The sequence below is a fragment of the Aspergillus melleus genome (assembly GCF_016097325.1).
Source record: "Aspergillus melleus strain CBS 546.65 chromosome Unknown contig4, whole genome shotgun sequence".
NCBI lineage: Eukaryota > Fungi > Ascomycota > Eurotiomycetes > Eurotiales > Aspergillaceae > Aspergillus > Aspergillus melleus.
The window spans coordinates 2,724,022-2,745,402 of record NW_025763373.1 but is presented as its reverse complement, the minus strand read 5'-3'; the positions used below and the strand labels follow the sequence as shown (position 1 = coordinate 2,745,402).

General features: G+C 53.3%; 14 protein-coding genes across 14 annotated transcripts; 8 read left to right on the top strand and 6 right to left on the bottom strand.

The window, feature by feature from the left end:
* Positions 1-1,760: 1,760 nt before the first annotated feature.
* On the bottom strand, positions 1,761-2,441 carry LDX57_007806 (uncharacterized protein; the record flags this gene model as incomplete). The annotated part of the gene is made up of 1 exon (XM_046089523.1): positions 1,761-2,441. The coding sequence occupies one exon, from the start codon at positions 2,439-2,441 to the stop codon at positions 1,761-1,763; it is 681 nt and encodes a 226-aa protein (XP_045945494.1).
* Positions 2,442-3,031: 590 nt separating this feature from the next.
* Positions 3,032-4,562, top strand: LDX57_007805 (uncharacterized protein; the record flags this gene model as incomplete). The annotated part of the gene is made up of 2 exons (XM_046089522.1): positions 3,032-4,034; positions 4,105-4,562. 2 exons carry the CDS (start codon positions 3,032-3,034, stop codon positions 4,560-4,562), a joined length of 1,461 nt encoding a protein of 486 aa, XP_045945493.1.
* Positions 4,563-4,658: 96 nt separating this feature from the next.
* On the top strand, positions 4,659-5,069 carry LDX57_007804 (uncharacterized protein; the record flags this gene model as incomplete). The annotated part of the gene is made up of 1 exon (XM_046089521.1): positions 4,659-5,069. One exon carries the CDS (start codon positions 4,659-4,661, stop codon positions 5,067-5,069), a length of 411 nt encoding a protein of 136 aa, XP_045945492.1.
* A 27-nt stretch (positions 5,070-5,096) lies between these two features.
* LDX57_007803 (uncharacterized protein) lies at positions 5,097-5,342 on the bottom strand (the record flags this gene model as incomplete). Its single annotated transcript, XM_046089520.1, has 1 exon — positions 5,097-5,342. One exon carries the CDS (start codon positions 5,340-5,342, stop codon positions 5,097-5,099), a length of 246 nt encoding a protein of 81 aa, XP_045945491.1.
* A 1,288-nt stretch (positions 5,343-6,630) lies between these two features.
* Positions 6,631-6,867, bottom strand: LDX57_007802 (uncharacterized protein; the record flags this gene model as incomplete). The annotated part of the gene is made up of 1 exon (XM_046089519.1): positions 6,631-6,867. One exon carries the CDS (start codon positions 6,865-6,867, stop codon positions 6,631-6,633), a length of 237 nt encoding a protein of 78 aa, XP_045945490.1.
* A 684-nt stretch (positions 6,868-7,551) lies between these two features.
* LDX57_007801 (uncharacterized protein) lies at positions 7,552-7,995 on the top strand (the record flags this gene model as incomplete). Its single annotated transcript, XM_046089518.1, has 1 exon — positions 7,552-7,995. One exon carries the CDS (start codon positions 7,552-7,554, stop codon positions 7,993-7,995), a length of 444 nt encoding a protein of 147 aa, XP_045945489.1.
* Positions 7,996-10,481: 2,486 nt separating this feature from the next.
* On the top strand, positions 10,482-12,122 carry LDX57_007800 (uncharacterized protein; the record flags this gene model as incomplete). Its single annotated transcript, XM_046089517.1, has 1 exon — positions 10,482-12,122. The coding sequence occupies exon 1, from the start codon at positions 10,527-10,529 to the stop codon at positions 12,120-12,122; it is 1,596 nt and encodes a 531-aa protein (XP_045945488.1). The 5' UTR covers positions 10,482-10,526.
* A 390-nt stretch (positions 12,123-12,512) lies between these two features.
* Positions 12,513-12,953, bottom strand: LDX57_007799 (uncharacterized protein; the record flags this gene model as incomplete). Its single annotated transcript, XM_046089516.1, has 2 exons — positions 12,513-12,893; positions 12,942-12,953. The coding sequence occupies 2 exons, from the start codon at positions 12,951-12,953 to the stop codon at positions 12,513-12,515; spliced, it is 393 nt and encodes a 130-aa protein (XP_045945487.1).
* A 472-nt stretch (positions 12,954-13,425) lies between these two features.
* On the top strand, positions 13,426-13,898 carry LDX57_007798 (uncharacterized protein; the record flags this gene model as incomplete). Its single annotated transcript, XM_046089515.1, has 1 exon — positions 13,426-13,898. One exon carries the CDS (start codon positions 13,426-13,428, stop codon positions 13,690-13,692), a length of 267 nt encoding a protein of 88 aa, XP_045945486.1. The 3' UTR covers positions 13,693-13,898.
* Positions 13,899-14,153: 255 nt separating this feature from the next.
* On the top strand, positions 14,154-14,783 carry LDX57_007797 (uncharacterized protein; the record flags this gene model as incomplete). The annotated part of the gene is made up of 2 exons (XM_046089514.1): positions 14,154-14,606; positions 14,655-14,783. The coding sequence occupies 2 exons, from the start codon at positions 14,154-14,156 to the stop codon at positions 14,781-14,783; spliced, it is 582 nt and encodes a 193-aa protein (XP_045945485.1).
* A 67-nt stretch (positions 14,784-14,850) lies between these two features.
* Positions 14,851-15,153, top strand: LDX57_007796 (uncharacterized protein; the record flags this gene model as incomplete). The annotated part of the gene is made up of 1 exon (XM_046089513.1): positions 14,851-15,153. The coding sequence occupies one exon, from the start codon at positions 14,851-14,853 to the stop codon at positions 15,151-15,153; it is 303 nt and encodes a 100-aa protein (XP_045945484.1).
* A 98-nt stretch (positions 15,154-15,251) lies between these two features.
* On the bottom strand, positions 15,252-15,997 carry LDX57_007795 (uncharacterized protein; the record flags this gene model as incomplete). The annotated part of the gene is made up of 3 exons (XM_046089512.1): positions 15,252-15,560; positions 15,644-15,876; positions 15,925-15,997. 3 exons carry the CDS (start codon positions 15,995-15,997, stop codon positions 15,252-15,254), a joined length of 615 nt encoding a protein of 204 aa, XP_045945483.1.
* Positions 15,998-16,639: 642 nt separating this feature from the next.
* On the bottom strand, positions 16,640-17,656 carry LDX57_007794 (uncharacterized protein; the record flags this gene model as incomplete). The annotated part of the gene is made up of 3 exons (XM_046089511.1): positions 16,640-16,947; positions 17,004-17,103; positions 17,156-17,656. 3 exons carry the CDS (start codon positions 17,654-17,656, stop codon positions 16,640-16,642), a joined length of 909 nt encoding a protein of 302 aa, XP_045945482.1.
* Positions 17,657-18,946: 1,290 nt separating this feature from the next.
* LDX57_007793 (uncharacterized protein) lies at positions 18,947-19,474 on the top strand (the record flags this gene model as incomplete). The annotated part of the gene is made up of 1 exon (XM_046089510.1): positions 18,947-19,474. The coding sequence occupies one exon, from the start codon at positions 18,947-18,949 to the stop codon at positions 19,472-19,474; it is 528 nt and encodes a 175-aa protein (XP_045945481.1).
* Positions 19,475-21,381: the final 1,907 nt, after the last annotated feature.

Genomic DNA, 21,381 nt, shown 5'->3' with positions numbered 1-21,381 from the left:
AAATGGCTCAACCGAGATGTCTCTGTCGTACGCGACGGCTTGCAGAGCGACTACAACATGCGGTGCAGGCGAATGAGGTGGATCACCCAACCCACGAAACCAACATCGAGGCCGGTCCCTCTCGGACTCTGCATTGGGAAGCGGAGAGGGAAAGGCAGTGGCGGTCACTAGCTCCGTCGCCAGAATCTGTGGAAAAACCAATACGGAAAAGGTACGATAAGTTAATCAACAACAGTTACGGTCTTACTAAAATGTACTACTGCAGGCGTGACCTGAAATGACATTCTCGATTACTATGCATCCCTAGGGCCTGGGCGTATGTCGAGGGTGATGAATACAAGATGGTCTATTCATTAGGGGATTGCCTGTTGTTAATTGGTATTGGTAGATCACGTTCGCGCCTGAGATCCGCAACGAAAGACTTTACCATCTACACTGAGGATAGTTGTTGGAATCAAGGCTCTCATCATCCCATGTTGCATTAGAATGAATTAGTCGTGTGGTATATCTCATAATGCTGGTAGAACGGTTGATATATCCTAGCATATGGTCAATAGCTATCCTCCCCATCGTCCCGGGCAATTAATACCAACAAAGAGTCCGGCGGTTGCGAGCCGATATCGAGAACATCCGGCATGCGGCGGTATGCCACCAGCGCAAAAGCAAAGCAACGACGTATTGTCTAGATGGGCCTAGCCATACGAACCACCCTCGCTAGTATACCCTCATAGTGACATGCAAAGCATCAAGAATAATGCTGCTGTAGGTGGTTCAATTCCTTCCACAGGGGATCTCTTACGGATCAGACTCGGGGGCAAAATTACTCAAATGCCCGATTTTCTGAACATGCGTCGCTAGCCGTGACCAGCGGTGTTGATCATGAGCGCCCGATTATTTTTGCCCAGCGGCGCAGTTGCCCGCGTCGGCCCGACGCAGCAAGGGATGCTGGTAATGATGGAATTTGGTCATCCTATCTGGCAACAAAATGTGATTACACGACAAACGACCGATACAGTTGCGGCCGCAAGTCCCTTTTATGGATTCAAGATGGCCGCCCGAGGTTTCATACTTTTATGGACCTTCCTGGGCAAGACTGTCCACGGCCAAAAGAACTCGATTAATCCATCCTAGCAACCTCTAATGTTATTGGATCGTAGCTAACCCATGAAGCTAAAACTGCCGAGAGAAGCGCCCGAATGCACCTTCCGACCGTCCTTGTTGGTAAGTGCTCTCTGGAGCTCGGCATGAAATCAACCATCTCGATCGACCCTACGGCACAATAAGAGGAGCAAAGAATGGGCATTTTTGTGGCCTCATTTCCGCACGTCTTGTGTGTGCCCCTTGTACCTAGTCCAGCCATATCTCTTCGCCATGGCGTCCAAGCACCGAATCAACCGCATACAAAATGCTTCCCACAAAAGGTCCCAAGAAGTCCTCCGGCTCAACCTCGCGCGAACACTCGGCCCTAGGGATGATATTGTATTGTTGGTGACTAGCAGGGTCTAGGGGCTAGGGACTTTCTTCGCGATACACGGGCAACGTACTGACGCAGCGAGAATAGCAGAAGGGTTCGTATTGGATGATTGTACTTTGTTTTGTACTATATGTAGCGATAGAGCATGGATTGTAGATACATCGATGGATAGGGGCGGATGATATTTGCTCAAACCTGGTACGAAGAGGATAAGACCCGCCCCGTCCACTCTCATGGGATATTGGACCGCATCTGGAGCCCCATGCCGATATTCTTCAATGCAAGCTCAGATCGCCGCGTCCCAGATGTGCCTGCCATACGAGATGCTGTTCAGGATCACAGCAAGATGCATCAGATAGAGGCTGGGCTTCCACTCGCCCACCAGACGCAATCTCTCCGGACCCCTTGCCAGATAGCCGAGCCCCGCCAGAAGGTTCCAGCCAGCAAGCCGTATCAGCCCGACGACGAGTGGCGATGGACGGGCCCAAGGTTGACGGAGGATATAGATCGGTGGCAGTAGTGCAAATGAACCTAGTGCCAGGCAGAATTGGCAAAAGTATAAGTGATGGGAAAGAAAGTCGGTCATGGTACCAACGACGGCAATGGTCAAGCAAAAGAGGTATGCGAGACGGACGTAGCCGTGTTGGTCAGATGACAAGATCACCAATGGAACGGTCGTGGTATAGATCAGGAATAGGGTGCCGGCCTGTTCGAGCTTTAGCCAGGAAACGGCCTGGCTCCCGTAGAGCGTCCCTCTGATTCGGTGGGCCAAGCTGCATAGACACCAAAGTACGACGCCGCTAATGTACAGAGTCACAGCTTGTGTTTGGACAATAGTGCCTGGCGACGTTGGGAAATGCCAAAGCAAGAAGGAAACGAGGAAGAAAATGAAGTAGGAAAGCCCAACCAGGTGGATCGAGACGAGGACCGCACCATCGCGATGAAGAGCCTTGTTGATGGAACTCATTTCGGTATGGCAGCGGTTCGCAGCAGGGTGTGAAAAACAGTCTGCCTTTGCATCGTGGGCTGGCCTCGGAAGTCATATATATATGGCGTTCCTTACCTCACTAGACTGCTAGGAGTGTGTCCTGCAGTAGGGCTGGTTAATGGTCTGGCTGAACGGTCTGGCTGATCCGGGGGGGCATTTTCATCCGTACATGACCAGCAACAAACGGACCCATGTTGGTCCAAAAGATGACCGTGCGAATGCGCAGCAAAAATCAGCAGAGGGGAGAGAATAAGCTCGCCTGCCGATGGGGGGTCCAGATTCAATCTGGAGTATCTTCTCTGGCCTGCTTGACTCATTGACTGCACCCAAGGGCTAGTCAACCTATCACAGGCATTGTCCGCCCTGGGAAAATGAGGGTTGACGGCAACTGATGGCCTTTCACGGCTGGTCCGCGTACCAGTCCCTACATTTGGTGGGTGCCATCAGTTCATAGCCATTGAAACCTGATCATCCGACCAAGACGGTGTGCATTTGATCTGTCTTCACTACGAGTATATAAACGGAAGTTAGGAGACGAAATGGACACAGCTGGCTACCACAGGACTACAATGGCAGCATGGTTAGGCCTCTCACACGACGATGCAGCGGGCTGGTCCCTGATCGATACGGGCCGGATGGATGACATCGTGCAGGACATGAGCCATCCCGCCACACAGTACCCGTCTGTCCTCTCGTTCCTGGGCAATGACAGTCGGGTGACAGCCCTGCGTGCGCTCTTTCCCCAGAACAATGTTACCCGACGAGGACCAGCTGGCCTGGTCCGGTTGCATCTCAGTACCACGACCGCCAATACCGAGCATCCAGTGTGGTTCACCGAGAGCAGTTTCGCCCGCCCACCGACGGTTGACGGGTCCTCCATAGCACCATCCGCCGACCGTTCTCGACGGTATCCGGTTCGACAAGACCGACTCGAAACGCCGTGCGACATCAAAGACCACCTCCTCACGAGACTGGTGTTTCCGTGGACGCACGTAGCGTGCTTCTTTGTGGACGGAGAGAACGAGTTGAAGACCGTGACCAGCTGGTTGGCGGCAACCCACGAAGGTGTTCATGCTAGCCCTTCGGACAAACCAGGCCCGGTGCGAATCATATTGATCCTGACGGAGCCAACCGCGACCTACAACGCCGACCCGGTGGAGACGGAGTTGCCCGGTTCAGACGTCGCGGGCGAGGAACGACCGACACTATCGGTCCTAGACCTGCGCGGTCGTCATCAGTTGTCGCCCTCTGCCCTTTATGCCTCACTACAGCGTCTCCTACTGGACGGGCTTCAGGACAGCCGGGCGGAGCTCATACAGCAGGGGCTGCTCTTCTCCGCCGTTCATCTCAAGTTCATGTGGAATAGGTGCCTTGGGCAAAGTCTTCTACACCCGGATACCCGAATCAATTGTCTCTCCATCGCTCGGGAACGGCTGCCAGTCCCGTTTGCGTTCCACGATGGCCTCGCGGAGCTGCTCGGGGAGGCGTGCAAGATCGGGTGTCCGATCCATGACCTCCGTCAGTTTGTAGCGTCGGCTCTCCTGATGGACGCCTACCCTCCAGGGATGCATCGTAAGTGCATCTGACCATCGTGCCTGTTTCGGCGGCTGATAGGGCCGAACACGACCACTGACGCATCTAGGTTTCCGACCCCAGCACGTCTTTGATAGCTTGTATCGGGATCTTTGGCTGACGGCACCGGAACTGGACGAAGGCCCAGACTGGGCCCACCAGGGTGACGCTATTCGGGATGCTTTCATCGACAGTTTCGCCCAGATGGGCCCCCTGAGAACCTCGCTCACAATCCGGAAAGAGGCACTGAGGTGCTTCGGCGCACAGTGGCCCGACCTCACGTTACCCACGATGTGCCTGTTCTGTCTCGGCCGACCCGCGGAGCCGAATATCACCATGATCTCTCGCAGTGTCCCCTGTGTCAGGGTGTCGTCGAACGCACGGTTCGGCAGTTACCACCGACCAAGCGGCCCGTCGTGCTCGCACTGGATGGAGGCGGGATCCGTGGCATCATCACCCTCGGCCTCCTGCAAGAGCTGGAGAGACGGCTCGCGGGCAGCATCGTACTGTCCGACATTCCTGATCTGACGGCCGGCGTCAGCGTAGGTAGGTCAGCCCCGGAGATCACCGTCGTCGCCGCTACGGCGGTCGTGCCGCCAAGTTGTGACCGACCATCGTTAACTCATGCCAGGTGCCTTCATCGGGACAGATATTGTGCATAACAGTATCTCCGCCGCAGAGGCCTACCGGAAGTTCCCTGGCTTTGCACGGAAGGTGTTTCCGACCTCGGGTATCCCGCTGGGTAGATGGCCCTGGCTGAGAGTCGTCATAGGCCTTTACAACGATAGCCTGTACGACGCAGACGCGCTGGATCAAACGATTCGGACTGTTTGCGGGCCAACTCGTCGGGTATTTGACGCAGGGACGACATCGGCCGGGGGCCGTCGTCTCGCAATTGTTGTTAGCCGGACATCCGACGGCAAGCCTGTGGTCTTCCCCAACTATCATGGTGTGGGGCGGATGGGTATCGATTCAGGATATCAGGTCATGATGCGTCAAAATGGGACTCAGAATCCCTTATTGTCGGACGTGTGAGTGGCTTCATCCTGTTCCTCGAACGTGTCATAGGCTAACGATGTGTGCCAAGTCTCGAATGTAGCGTGGCGGCCCCTGGGTATGAATGATCCCCATAATCCACGACCACTCTGTCCTTGCCTGGTTTAGCGTGCTCACTTCGGCCTTAGGTTCTTCCGCTCCAAACTTCTCCCAGGGCTCGGCCCCTTCCAGGACGGGGGAATCCGCGCCAATAACCCCCATGGGATCGCGCAGGCCGAATGTCGCCGTATCTGGCCGTCGGCCCGGACGCATGATCCACTCGTCTCCGTCGGAACAGGCTACATCCCATCGACGGCAGACTCGAACACCTCACCCAGCCACGCCGGTCGTAGCCTCCACGACACGGCCCCTCTTCGTCTGTGGCGGGCGTACTGCTCGTCCCCGTGTATGGACGGGACTGCAGCCTACAAGGAAGGCCTGAACCATGTTCCACACGCCATGCGGTTTCGTACGTTCCGGCTGGACCATGCCCTGGACGGCAACTTGCCCCGGCTGGACGATGTCGGACAACTGGCGGCGCTGACGAGCCGGTCGTACCGAGTACCAGACGAGCTGGTCCGAGCGGTGTTGGCTACGTGTTTTTTCTTTGAATTAGACGAGGCTCCCACCCTCATCCGGGGTCAGTACTATTGCCGGGGGTCCATCCTGTGTGCGCGACGGCAGGCACGACGGATCATGGAGCGGGTGCTGGTGGAGTTCCCGGGCGCCGAGGTCTGCACTCTCCGGGGCGATGGGCTGGGCCGAGTTGGCGAGGACGACGGATGTACGGTCTGCGGGTACTATTGCAAACGGGTTCGATTCTCGGTCGGCAGTTTGGATGAAGAAGTGACGATCATTTTCACCGGTACCTCCCACCAGCACCCGATCGGTGGATTTCCAGCCACCGTGCAGCAGTTCCTCCACCAGCAACAAGCCGACGCGGTCTTTGGTCGGTCCGACCACCAAACCGACCGATGGCCACCCCGGCGAAGGTGCTATTGCGCGAGAGGGACCAAGCGGGTGCAATTCCAGGAACCGCCTCCAGAGCGCAAGAAACGGCGTTTATAGCGGGGATGTCACCGGATCATCCGTCGGTGGGCAGACATCGGCTGGCACCCTGGCCAGAAGTGATACTGCATAGCCTTCATTCGATGGCCAACGACATAATATACTGAAATACCTACACGGCCAAATGCCGGCGCTACATTGATTATGTTGTGGATAGCAGATCGTCCCCAAGATGGTGGTTGCTTACGTAGTACATGAGGATAGAATCAAGCATAATTAGTCTACATTGGCGAAACCCTGAAAGAGCAGTTACATATATATACATATATTGATCTGGGCCGACTCCCAACCACGGTAATCAGATATTGTTTTCCTGCAGATCCTCGATTGCAGCCAAGGCATCACCGGCAGCTTCCCAAGAATACCACAGCACGAGATACTGGGCGGAGTGGTGACCATCACAACCCGCTGACCGTTTCGCGATCACTTTGATAGGTATCAGGGGCCCGGTGGGGAGGCACTAGCATCTTCTTTAGTGACGAGAAGCACACGATCACAGTTGATGGGGATATACTGGTTTCGGGTCGGCATCGTCGTTATCGCAGGCAGACCGAGGCACGTTTCTGTCTGGCGAGCTGGCCCTACTGTCGTGGAACGAAAGCGGCTCCGAATCAGAAACCACAAAATCGCGGTCTTCGCTGTCTTCCGATGAAACGGCGGTGCTCGATGCTGAATAAAGCCAGGTTTCTGCGCTTTCGCCGTCCGATTCACTAGATCCGGTAGACGTCATGTCGCCAGGCACAGGGGTGGGTGGTGGATGGAATCGGTGTTGAAACCTTCTCTTTTATAGCGATTCTATACCGACCGGGTTCACGGGAAATGACTACGACCCATAGTAGTGTAAATGGAAGAGAGGAGGAAATAAAAAAACAAAAAGAGAATATCGATGGGTATCTGTGTGGGTATTAGACGTACAGCTTCACAGATTCTACTACATTCTGGGCCAAAGGCTAGATACACCTGCTCCAACTGTCCTGCAGCGCACCAATGGATTTTCACCACTTTGCCCAATGCACATTTCTGTTGCCTCGGCCATGGCGGGTATTGGGACAATGCAGAGATATATCCATATTGCCCACACTCGATTTTCTTCCTACCATACCGACAATGTCAACCTGGATGCCCATCTGAGTCCCTCAACTCTCTCCGGGGGAGCGAGCGAACAGAGCATCACCCCTGATATGGCCCCCTCACGTTTCATCATTCCCATCACCTTCACAGATGCCGAAGCTTCAATACGCTAGTCTCGCTTCGACTTTGGCGCCAGTATACGGACTACCGCCCTCAAATTCATGGGACGATGATGGGCAGTCGCGATAGATCGAAAGCCCTAGGGCACGGAGCCAGCCCGTCTTGGATGCCATAAATATTCCTGTCCCGGTCGCGATGATTCCTGGGACCAGGTACAGGCACCATGTACCTAACACGCCAGGCCCAAGTCGAATCGAAGGAAAAGGCTCTGGAAGCCTACCGGAAGGAACGATTTCGTGGAAGCGCCCGAGTCCGTCTAGATTGCCTTGGGTTTGAGAAGGGGTTCAGCCGCCTGATGGATGACGGCCGCAATGCCGTCCGGCTCGAGCGAATTCTCGAGTTGCAAGGCTGTCTTCGCATCAACCGGGATTACCATGTCCCGGTGCTGGTCGATGCGGCCGACTGGGGCCGTAGCATCAAGATGCATGATAGCGAAGACGAGCTGCTCCCGGAATTGGCTGTGCCTCTGAATATGTCACTCCGCGCCCAGGGACACGAAAGCATTGTCGCAGCGGCACGAAAGATGCTATCCGGGCCGAGTCGGTGGTGGGTGGTTGATGTATACGTGGAGGATCCAGGTAAGTTCCCCCCGGCATCGCTGGTCTGAAGCACCCGTTTCCCGCCTCCCTGGCGCATGGCTGTAGCTTCGTTGTACGTACTAGTAGTAAGTGGAATGCGGTTTTTTTGCCCTAGATCAGCCAACCATCGAACCTTGGCTGCACACCCACCTCGTGCGCTCTCTACAGGAGCACTTTCCGAACGAGCGTCAGCCCCCTGATGGGTTAATCTATCAGCGGCTTCGGCTACCGTAGTTGATCACCTGACGCCCGTCCCCACCTGACGCCCGTTTTCAACTCATCGCCCATACAAAATTTGAAGCCGTACAACCACGAATAATTCGATTTATATAGAGATTTTTGAGTAGAGTGAAATATGCGTAGAATTAAAGCTATATAGCACTTTATTTAATCGCGAAAGCGCTGTGGAAGGCGGATTTGCCTACCTCTGCGATTAAGCGTTGGAGGTGCCTCATCAACGACCTCAACGCCTACAGGGGCGATATCAATCGATTCTTTCGCTTTTGGAGTGCTGGGAGGCCTATTCTTGCCTCGCTGAGCCGATTTAAAGTCATTTTGAAGCTGTATATCGGCCTGCTTAGCGAGCTGATCATCCTGCTTTTTACGCGTCTTTTCCTCTGCTTCACGAAGCCGTATTTCCTTATTTAAAGCGCGACTTCGCTTGCGTTCTTCAACTAAAAGCCTTTTATCTTCTTTCTCTTGCTGCTTACGAAGCCTTTCCTCTTCTTGTGAAGCCTTTGCAAGCCGTAAAGCTTCATCTTTCTCCGCTTGAAGATCACGGGCTTGCTGAATCTTCTTAGGAGAGTAAAACACCGCGTAGCCGTCCTCAGGGGCCCGTAATTCAGAAAGAAAAGGCTTACCTCGTTGACGCTTCTTCTTCTCTAGCTGTAGAGCTTCTTCAAGGCCTTGGCAGCGGAGTTTTAGGATAATATTCTCCGTAGAGAGATGATGCATCGTAGAACTCAATTTTTGAGCCTTTTGATCATATAAATCAGTCACTGCATGCTTGAGAAGCCTCTCTATCTTTCTCCAGTCTTCTGCACCAAGCACTGAGCGAGATGAATCACTAGAGGAAGGCCGATCATTATTATCTCGGCTGAATCGAGATAAAACGACCTCAGGGTCCCACGGCGCGATTCCTACCGATTTCCATGAAGAAATGATATTTTTAAGCGATAAAGCGCAACCCCATGAAGGCCAAAAGAGGCGGAAAAAGTCCCTTTTCGTAATATGACAGAGGCCTAAGCTGGTGTGAAGAAATCGCTCTAATTCATTGCTGTACGCGATTGAAAGCGGCGAGAAGATTCCGACGTCAAGCGGCTGCAATGAATGCGTAGAATGAGGTGGATACGTCATTAGAAGGATCTTATTCGCTTCGCAGTAGTTGAAGAACTTCATATTGACGTGTGAGCCATGGCCATCGAGTATAAGAAGCCTCTAACGCCTTCTTGCCTTTGCCTTAGTCTCTCGATCGAATATATCACGCAGCCACGCATATCCTAGCTCATCATTCGTCCAGCCGGAGGGTGAAGATGCAAAGAAACACTTGTGTTGAAGAGCTTCAAAATCCTGCAGCCAGGAATCTTGAACTTTTGAAGATGCAGCTTGATATATAAGGCCCGGAGATAGCGAGGTCCCATCAGCGCAAATACAGGCAATCGTAGTAATCCATTCGCGATTTCCATCTTGAAGCCGTTGCTTCATTCCATCTCGCTCGTAGACCTTCTTTGAGAAGATCCTTTTGCCTTTAGCGAGGACGCCAATTAAGAAGCCTTTCTCATCCATATTGTAGATATATTTCTCCTGCACTTCGTATTCATCAATTTTTCGCTTTAAAAGTTCGAAATATAAAGCGTATTTCCATGCAGAATCGGCCTTTTTTCGAGATGAATCGATACCAGTTGTGTAGCGAGAAATAAGCTTGTCCGAATGGCGCTTTAAAAAGCGGCTCGGCCACTGTTTTCCTGGCCGATTCCCGCTTATTTCGTGAGCGAGATTTTGTAGCATTTCATGCGAGATATAAAGGCCTCGCTTGCTTAATTCGTTGATATTCGAAATAAGCACTTTCGCCTGTTGATCGTTGAGCAATCGCTGGCCTTGATATTGATCATCTTTTGAATGCTGAACACCGCGAAATCGTCTTGCTAGAGTTGTTCGACTTATACCATACTTTTTCGCTAAAAAGGTATAGCTAGGTCGTTCTTCAAGGGCTAGCGATTCCAAATCTGCAATTGCCTCGTCAATTGGGGCCATATTCGTTGAATTATAGCGGTTTGAAAATGATAAAAAAGTCGGTGAAATTGAAGTTTTCGGGCGTCAGGTGATCAACTACGGTATATGAAGGGCATCTCGGCCCGCCCCGCGATGAACACGCAGCCGCGGCGTGGTGGGCTATTTTGCAGCACGACCCGAAGAGTAGGAAGCATCGATATGTCGCCGCATTCTTTAAGCATCCAACCCTTCCTCGGGCCTTTGATGCCCTTCTTCCCATCCCGGGTCTGTGGGCTTGTATGCATCTCGGGGTGCTCCACACCATGGTTTCTCTGCACTGCGATGAGGTATGTGGGCCTGCGCTCGTTCAATAATGCCGCTGCTGAAATTCGAGACGGTACAGCCCATCTTATTCTATCTGGAGCGGATCCGCAGCATGTGGGTTGATCAAATCCTCGGCGGCGATGCCGCGCTGGCCGGCGCTGCGGACGCCCACACCGTTCGCGCGATGGAATCGCGTGTTCCCCATATCTCGAAGCAGGATAAGGCGTTCCCGGAAAAGCAAATGATGACCGACCGGACGTTGTTTCCATCGATCTCTCTCCACGAGACACGAGAGGCCATCTGGGCTCGGCTACAGTCGATCGACACCCCGATTCCCAGCCTACGCACGTTCTTCCAGGATCTTCTTTATTTGGGCGTGGCGCGCAAGGCGATGCAGACGCTTCTCTGCCTGCGGGAGCCGGGATCGACGAGCAAAGTCACGATCGATGAGGCACTAGGCGGGCAACGTCCGGCCGGCACAAGCCAGTCTCTGGAGGCTCTCTCCCAGCAAACTCGGCAGGGCCTGCAGGAGCTTTGGCGGTTCTGCTTCCAATATGGCTTGGAAATAGCGGGAACCGCACGCCGTCTGCGTCAGCCACGGAAGCCGGAGCGATTGCCCGACTCGCTGCATGCCGGAAATGAACCAACATGGATAAGCCGAACGACGCTGTTGCGCCACTTTTTCTGGCTTGCCGAACAAGAAGGATTCACCGTCCCCAGCCTGCCCGGTCTAGCGCCGCAGGCCGTGTCCCTGCCGACGCCACAGTCACGCGATGCGGTGCCGAACCTGAACCCGGATTGCGATGAACCTGTTGCCCGACGGCGCGGAGTCCCGTATGTTGACACGGTTGATGCCGACCGGTTCGCCCTGGAAAAAGACCGGTTGTGGGAGCGCTGGGATAGCCCGTACATCACGGCAGAGTTTGTACGGCGATCGCAGTTCCAGGCCTTTTTCGGCTACCTCCATGGTAATGTTGCACCTAGCCAGGCCGCTGAGAGTCCCTGGGGTGATGCGCCGGCATCCGATGGAGCCGGGACGCCCGACCATGCTATGCCCGATCAAGGCATCTCCGGGGGTCCTCCAGCATCTCCCAGCATCGCAGATATGCTACCGGACATACGCAGCCCTTCTAGCTGGTCCAACGCCTTTCAGGTGAGCGGGCTGTTTGGACTGGAATCCTTCCAGATGCCAGGGTGGAGTTTAAGGGTGGACGTGGAGATTCCGGGACGGGAGACGAAGTCGTTCTTATTACAAGAGCCAGCAGGGTCGAACGACTCCTTTGTACAGGGGGGCATCAGCCCAATTGAATCGTTCCTCAACGGACTGGGACCGGAATTTGTGTTTTATGTTCCAGAAAATCGGACCATTCTTCGCGAGCAGGTCCACACCTGGCACCAACAATGTCCGGACCAAACTCTAACGGCCCGACTGGACCAGCAAATACTGCAAGAAGCCACAGCGACAAAGGGAAACTCGTTCAAAAGACATATCAGGGAGCTGTCTGCGTCCGAGCTGGAAAGTAAACTGGCAGAAGTCGCCGCGTGGGTTGATAGGCAAGCAGATGGGCACTGGATTGTATCTACTACGGCTATGCCAACGATCAATATAGCGGAGGGATAGTAGCAGAATATGATTGCGGCCAGTGCTGCCCAATTGGAATACGTTCCTGTTTCTGTGCAATATTTCCAACGCGAGGTAAACGTGCGCTTGATAGCACATCGGTCGTGATTTGGGTAAATCCGAAGAACGTCAACTTTGTAGGCTGATGTGGCAGCCTCGAACGCCAATGGGCATGTACCATTTACTGTTTACCATTCGTTGCTTGACACAGGCAAGTTTCTAATTCGCATCCTACCCACCGTACAATTCCCCTCGATGTACAAGGGTAAGGGTTGGATGGTTGGAATATATACTTATTGCTCCTTGCGCACAGGTGTTGGAGATGGCGGAGTTACAGCCAGCCAACCTTACTCGGCTAATTTAGCTTCCTATCGAGGACTCCCCTTTCCTTTACGCAACTTCTCTCGGACCAGGGCCAGATTCCGTGGCTTGAGCCATCTGCGGACGTTGTTGCCCGCTGTCGCCACCAAGACGTGGCCTCCCTTCCTCCCCTTGCTCCTCCAGCCCGTTGAGTACGTGACTCAACATCATTTCGAAAGAGTCCGATTCTTGGCCATCCACGCCGCGCTCCTTCAGCAGGTAGTCGATCACGGTGCCCATCCGATGGCTCGTCTCGTAAAGAATATCTGCCAGCTTGGCCACTTCCTCGAGGTCGGCCGTGGTTTGCTTCAACGCCTCTCGTGTGGAGCGATGATCGTAGTTCCGCCTCTGCCGGTCACGACCGGCTCGAGCAGCCCGACTGCTTAGTTCGGCGATGGTCCGGAGCACGTCCTTCTCCGATTAGCGGGTTCATAGCAGGCGATGGAAGGCAATACTTACAGATATGTCCATACCTGAAATTAGGCACAGTATGGTAAGGCGTAGGAATGTGGGTTCGATGTAGGGAATAATTCCGAAAGAAAGGTTTCGTGCACATGAATGTTGGAATGAGCTGTTTAAGTACCCTGTGTTTGGCTAGCTACCTCGGCCAAGAGCCACCGTGTAACCACTATCGGCTTGCCGTCGAAACTCTCAAATGCTCTGGGTGGAAATCTAAGTTGAGGGCTTGGAAATACCATTGCAATCGCCCGGGACTAGTGAAAAGACATACGCACTTTTGAAAATTATACCGGTTGGACCATCAACAAGATACTCCGCGTGCCTTTCAGCTGGAGGCGCATGCAGCATTAACGGCACCCTAAATCGCGGGATTCCCTTCATACAAAGCTCATACCAGGACAACACGCCGTTGTTCTTAGGGTTTCAGTGGTTATATCACGGCCGAGGTGCATGAGAGGAAGCCGGAACTCTACTTTTCCCCAAGATGGATGAAATTGTACGATTGGTCAAGGCAATGGGTCGACAGCAATGCCTCAATGCTTACTACCGGGTTTGTTACCTGCTTTTGAAAGAATTACAAGAAAGGATCCAGTCCGATTCCGACAACCTTCTGAAACTATGCTTTGACGAATCCACCGGTCCCGGCGATCTGGAGCAGGCCGCTATCATCGCGATTGGCCTCCGTGACACTGTCGCGGCCCTGCGCGCAAAGGAGAGAAGGGCACGTATAGACCGGGAAGAGTTCTACTGAGCCGGAACTTGATCATGTAGGCTGGTTGGTTGACAAGAGGAAATTGTGTCGGGTGAATTGACCAGCCATAGATCCGCATCACTTCCACCGAAAGGAGGCTAGTATGAGATATGCGACCAGGATAATGCACGAGGCAGGAGAACGTGGAACGGATGATGTGATTCTGCAGACGCAGTCATCCACCAGAATGGTGGGCAGGAGGGGGGGTTTGTGCTGGCCTAAGGCGGCAGGGCAGGCTTTCGCGGTGAAATAAGGTGTAGATAGCATACTGATTGCACACCCACTCAATCTACCTAGTATTCTGATTGCAGTGTCAATCCAGTGGGCCGAGCATGCACTCCAGTCCGAGCCCGAATTGAGGGTTGCCCGCATAGGCATTCTCGACGTGCTGGTAAACCACATACAAATAGGATCAAGTACACCTTCGCTCTTGAAAGACATGTCATTCTTCCAGTCAAACCATGAACAATCGCCATGGGACTATCTGGTACCAGTCTGTCGGCACACCGGCGGCAGGGAAAAGGGACCTTCACGAGGCAACATTGAACCCCACAAAAAGGCAGAAGTCGGACTCAGCTGCCTGTGATGACGGATGCCACGAACAGGACCCATGGACCGTATACAAACAGAGAGCGGTGGTTTTTTGCGGTCGCTATGTTGCGCTAGCCCATCATCGAGAGCACCAATCGAAAATCGTCCACATTGAGCGTCTTTCTATTGACAGGCCTGGTACGCGATATCTCATACAAACAGTGGAGCGACTGTCCCACGAGAGCTTTCTCAAATTACTCGAGGCCTATTACTACGAGAACCGACTGTTCTTGGTGTGGGAGCCGGTCGAGCTGTCGGTGAGAGAAATTTTAGACGCCCGGGCGCCCATCAATGAGCCACAGCTGGCGCAGATTATATTACCGGTATGTGCCATGGCGTAGGGAAAATGTCACACTGACGGACGGAGGCAGATACTCCAGGGAATCGTGTTCCTTCGCGAAAAAGGAAGAGCACTCGCCAAGCTGGACTCGAAAGCGATCCTGCTAAACAAAGATGGGATTGTGCGGCTTGGTACGTCTTCGTGCCCCCAAACCGGGTAACGATCCGAGCATCTAACCCAGTCTACCAGCGGGTGCGGAACACAGCTGCCAGATCCAGCCATCGGAGATGAACTGCGACACGTTGAAACTGACTGCTCTGGCCGCTATCGTGGCCGATCTGATGGATCAGAAGGGGAGTAGGCCTATCTGGAGCTCGCTGGCAACAGAGTTCCTTCGAGATCTGACGACCAAGCGCCTGAACGAGTTGCTGGAGGTACGTTGGCACGTTCAGTCACCTTGCTGCGTCTTGCTCACCATTCTACAGCACTCCTTCTTAAAGGAGGCGGGAGGAGCAGGCGACCTAATGCCGTGTGTCTCTATAACGAACAAGATTGCCAGCCACAATATTAAAGAGGTGAACAATGTCTAGCTACCCTTCCGGATCGCACCGGGGAGCCTTGCCCGCTGCGATATGACCAGTGGCCAAGCATAATTTAGAACTTGAACTCCATGAATACTATATCAATACTATACTGCATAGGCCCCAGGTTCTCGCCCCTTGGCCCCCCTTTCTAGTACCTTGGCAGCTTCACGGATGCTATCTCTCGTACTGGCTATCTCTTCTTCAAGCTCGCCTATATACTCTTTCTGATGCTTGATTTCCCTCTGCAAATGCCGGGTTTTTATTCCAAAGGCTCGCAACCGGTGTAAGCATGCTTGCATACGATCACGAAGACGCTCGTTCTCGTCATCGAAGTGCTGATTCTCCTGCTCCAAGCGTTGAATAGTCGCGGTAAAGGAATCGTCTTCAGGCGTCGGGGTCGGTTCATTTTCGGTCTGCCCAATCATTTCCATCAGCCCTGAAATACTGTGTGACATATGCCACGGGTAGAGACGGCTATCGTCATTAGACGTCTTACATTCTCATTTAATTCCAGATCATCGTGGTCCGCTTGCAGAACTGCCGGACGGACGGCTTCGAGCGAATGTCCAAGCGCACGGCATATCTCCTCATAGAGACCAACGGTTCCATTGCTCAGGGGCGTCTCCAAAAGATGCGCCTTGGAGTCGGTAACGGACCAGACATACCCGTCCTGTGGAGCTGGCTGCAAGCGGACTTCGTTCGGGTCGATCCGCAAGCCGAGCCGGTTATCTAGGTCTATCAGTGTACGGCAGGATCTGGGGGCTCTAGGGGTGGTACGGATATGCCTGGACAATGCCTCGCGGCACCACTGTCGCCTCAGAGCACGCTTTTTATTACTCGATTGAGCCATGTGGGATGTATACAAGCCCTTCGTGCGCAAACCAAGGACGGATGAAAACCATCGGTCTGCACACGGTAGAGGATAAAAGGTGGATGATGCGGTAGCAACCATGGAACCGGGTGCCATAAATATGAGATGGCGGCCTGTATACGCAACAGAGAGGAGGCCACAATTGCCGGGATTGCTGAACCCGTTCTTGGCCATGTGCATTCGGGGTTCCGCTTGACCACTTGTAACTTTGACCCGGTGAGAAAAAAAACTCGAATCGACTCCCGGTGGATCATAACATTGAAATAAAATAAAGACATGTATTTATGATATATAGTTGATAAACCGTGTGAGGTACATGTTACTGAAATGAACTTGTTTGCGATGCTTAAACAAGACATAACGACCGTTGTTGATAAGCACACAAGCACCGATCAGATAAACAGGGTCGATGATGCGGATCCTGCGCTCAACCAAAAGCCATTTTCACCGCCGCGGCGGACAATTGTGACCGGAGGAGAGCCATTCGCACAAATGATTCTCCCGGGCTGATCTCAACTGAGCATTGCACGTAGTCTCATCCCCCTGTAGCACCATTTCGATCCCGTACGCGATGCCCAGAGTCACGTAGAGGTATGACTGCGTGATAGGCGGTTTTGTTGACTACACTGATGAGGACCTGAAGCCCTTCTTCGCCTGTTGAAGGCCGAAGAAAAGAATGCTGGGAAACCAGCATGCTTGCGGCATGGCGACTGAAACGTACGGGCAACCTACACTTAACAGCGCGTCCACAGGATTCACGAACGGGTTGTCAATCGCTATTGTCGAGAAATTCTGTGCATGCGAACTCCAGGGGAAAGCGGCCCTATTCTTCTTCATCAGTTCCGTGGCAATCGTCACGAGTGGAGCCAGTTGCGAAGCTGCTGCATCAGATGGGGAAGTGCCGCACTCGCGGCTGTGCTCCACGCCGGCTAGGTTTTGTCAACGTTAGTACGTTGCAGCCTTGAATCATGCCGGGCTGGCCTACCGATCTTGACTTCGCCGCTTGCAGTTATGAGTATGTCTCGAGGTGTCAGGCTCTGCAGGACCCTGCCCTGGTTGTGAAGGAACGCAATACCCTCCAGGACCTATCGAATCTGCGTCAATCGCTTCACTCGGAAGATAGAGGCTCATACATACGGGCCTGATAATCTGCACTATCTCACTCTCTGAGATCTCGCACGTTGATGCCAGAACCTCACTGACGGAAAATTCAATCGGCTCCCATATCAAAAAGTAGCGCTGGTGATGCTGCATGACATCCACAAGGCGGCGGAAGCTGCGGTGGGCGTTTTGATCCAGTGCTTGAACCCAAGAACTTACGATTGGTCGTTCCGTGCCATCATCCTGAATATGAACAAATTCCGCTTTACGTTGTCGATGCTGGGCCAGAACCATGTGTTCTCCGTAGACGATGCGAGCACATGGTTTGTATGTCTGCCACGGGTTGTTCGTCGGAATTTCACGAGGGGTGTATGTGGGTTCGCACGAGGACGTCTTCGATCCGAAATTGTTGGAGGGCTCGGCCAATACCGTGTCGGAATGGACGTTTGTGCGCACCTCCGGTGTTTGGACAGGCGGTGGTTGCTCGCCCTCAAACCACATCGTGCGGCCCGCGACCTCACGTCTATGACTGGACATGGCTCCCAGCGCACGTTAATCGGCGGACGAGGTCCATCGGCCACAGGTAGCAATGATCGCTGGCTCTTATACCGACGTGCCTCATCGCATGGACTTTGTCGTACCCGGGAACCGAGAGCTCGTCAAGGAATGTGGTATTTGACTACTCGATAAAAGGAATTTGGCCAGACCCTCCCTTTCACACCCCCTCGCGTTTTCTATGTGGGCCGTGGCAGTTCTCATCAAAGCGGTATTGCCCATCTCGGTGAAATCCAGCAATAGACCCTGGTTACTTGCATGTTGGCTCGTTCGTCAGATTCGGCGGTCAATACCATGGTCGGTTGGTCAACTGAGCGGGTCATCTGGGGACACATTATGGATCTTGCTCTACCGACACCGGGCTCGGTGTCGATGCCAATGGTGCATAGGCCTTCGGTTCATCAACATCGTAGATCCTTCTAGGTCGCGTCTTAGCATACGCATCTTCCAGAAGTGCAAGTTTGACCGGGGCGTCACATACCATGCCCCGCAGAAGGGTTGACAGTGTCGGGTTGACCGCTGTGGGACGGGATGGACCGGGTCTCCTTGGACATTGTCTATAATGTGTCGTTGGCTATTCTGGGAGCTTCCATGACCTCGCACATACCAATGCACTCCGTGCTTCATTCCCCCGGTGGATAGCAAGGCCCGACACCTATAGCCGTTTAGCCAAACCTTCACAGAATGAGGCGGACAGATCCCACAGCTATGGCCATTGCCCACATCAAGCTTAACACAGCCCACATTAGCTTGTCTCGGTCTTCGTGCAGAGCAGTAACAGCCACGTGCTAAGTGCCCGTCTTGCCTGGCGATGAATCCAAGTACCTGGTTGGAATCATCGAACGTACGCCGCATTGCCATTCACCATTCTGTTTATTATACGGTAGTTATTTCCTGGGCCTTGGTAGACTGGCTTCATGTGGCCGATCTGCCACACATAATGGTGGATTCTACGGTACACAAAACTGCTGGCCGTATCGGAGCTCGAACAATTGTTTTTTGCCTGCTTGCTGCTGTCGCAAAAGCGCCCGCGTTGAATCTGCTCTCATTGAAAGCAGCGATATGAAATGGCCCCCGCTCTATATGTCCTTTTTAAAAGCGGCCCTCACCTTTGTAAATAGGATAGGAAGCCCTGCGCCGGCCCCGGGCGCAAGCACGTACCGGTTGATGAGAGTGGAAAGAATAAATAGAGGAGCGCCTCTGTTCTCATTCCGCAGGTAGAACCGATGCAGGGGAATATTCAAGTAGCTCGGTCAATGATTCTGCGTCATAATGTCGCTGCATGGGCCATGTAGTGCCGACGATGATGCGTCTAGTATTTACAGCCGACCACCCCATATACCGAAGCTTGCGCAGCCATCGGCTAGTCCAACCCCGCATGATCTGCCCGACATTCAACCGCTCGATCACCAAATATACCTGGCTCGCGGATCCACCATCGCGCTGGAAACCACCCGGGCACGGTTGCAGTGTGCCAAAGACAACCGGCGACTCTCGTTGCCGGAGACCATTGTTGAAAAGAAGCGACAGTGGCAATGTCAGGATCACGAGAATCGCTTCTTTGAAACGTGTCTGGAAATCCTGGAGGACTTGTCCGCAGTCGCCGTCGATGTATCTCAAGAGCTGATCTTGCAATACGAGTTCGAGCCAGAGACCAGCCCGGAGGGTAACGCGCGCGTTCGACGAGCAAACCAGCGGCTTCGCAGCGCCCTGCAGCAAGCGCTCGAGCGGGAAGCACGTGCGGAGTTTGAATGGAAAAGACAATGGAATGTTCCTCGGATATATTTGCTTGGCTGGTAGATACTAGATGCAACAGTTCTCCATAAAGTGGTCCATGGAGCGCTCCATGTGCTCATTGCTCGTCATGTCGTCTCCAGGGGTGAAAGGGGGGTTGCTCGTCGGCCCCACTGTTGTTTTTTCACTGATAGAGGGAGTCCAGCAGCCGGTGGGACTGTTTTGACCGCCAGCTGCTGGCCGTTGACGAAATTGATCCGTCTGAGCATTGTCTCTGGACTCGGCTGTGAAGCTCACAGAGGATGTCATTGGGTCATGGTAAAGAACTAATGCCTGTGAATGGTTGTCATCCGGTAAGGTATCCTTGAGTATTTGAACCGACATTTCATGGTTCCTGCCCATGACGCTAGATTCCGGACGGTCTGCATATGCACTGTACGGAACTCCCTTGACGAGGTATTGGTCGCCGCGTGAGCCGTCCATGGGCCCGGGCAGTTGCAAGCATGGGTTTGAACATATCATGACAAGCCATGCTCAATTTATCAGGATCAGGCTACGGTATACCGGACGTGCCGGTCTCCCCAGGTGCCAAAAAGGAGACCTGATCAGCCCTTGCACGGAAAGGCGCAGTAGGATAGCCCCCCATTTCCTGGGTTAACTCAGTAAGGCGATCATTATCTTGCTAGACTAGCACAGTAGATATCTTCGGCCCGCATTTTGTCGAAACTCGACCCATGGAGGGGGTAAGTGAAAAACATTACATATTGCTTTGACCACTAGCACATCACGTAGAGTACCCGAGGCAGCTCTAGTAGGGATAATGTAGGGAACCTGGCAAATGGCCGAGAATTTAGGGGTCTTGATCCAAACTGGAAGCTGGGGCATATTGCAGCTGCGGAGCCCAGGAACAGTGCCTCTAGGTATTGTTGTTTAGCTATTCTTTTCATGAGGGTCATTGCACCCACATATGGGAGCACACCCCTCAGTATTTGCACATCTGGGCTACCTGTCGCTAACCTACATCTGAATCATCGTGTAATATGGCCGGAGTGACTTGCTAATGATACTCGTTTCGTCTCTGTTAATATTTAAGTGAAGACTTCAGAAGACACCAAATGCCATACATAAATACTTCCCTCCCCATAGCTATCTTCCTACCTACAGGATGCCGCCAGCGACATCCCTCTTATACGACCGTATTGTTCGAATATCGCAGACTGACTGGTATGGGATATGCGCCGTAATCATCTTGGGAAGTTGGCTTGGCTGGCGTCTTGCCTACCGGTCTTGCCGTTGCATTTTCCGACGGCCTGTAATGCACCTGCGCCGACTTTTAGGCTCCCCTCTGCCGAGGCCATTTTATCAACTTGACATGGCCACAATCCAAGAGGGGCTGATTGTCGTTTTCCAGCTCACGGTGAATATCCTGCCATTGGTTATACGGTCTCGATCTTGGATGGTTGTCCACCGACGGGCTGCCAACATCGCGGTCATGAACCTTGTTCCACTATGGGCAGGGTTGACCTTCGGACTCCCCGCCCATCTTACGGGAAGACTATGGCTGAGTCAGCCGCATGTGGTGGAGAGGTTGGAGGTCCAGGACCTTTCTTGGAACAGTGCGGACAACCCGTGGATTTCCGACGCGGAAGAAGCCGCGTTCCAATCAAGTGGGGCGTGTGGGCCGGCGGCCGGCCAGCTTGGGGGTTTCTTTGACATCTATACAGGAGCGGTATCATATAGAGGGACTGTATCCATAGAGGGAACAATCGAACAATCGAGGGGGATCGAAGATTGTTTGTCGAGACGAATCCGGATATCAAACCATCGCGAGTTATTGAGGTGCTGTGGCTGTCATTGTGTGCCGAGCGGGAACTAATCCCGGCCCGATGGCGATCCCGCCCGCAGGGGTTACCGAACCCCATCCCACAAACACCCAAGAAACAGCGACAATTTTCAGCGACTATGATTTTCGC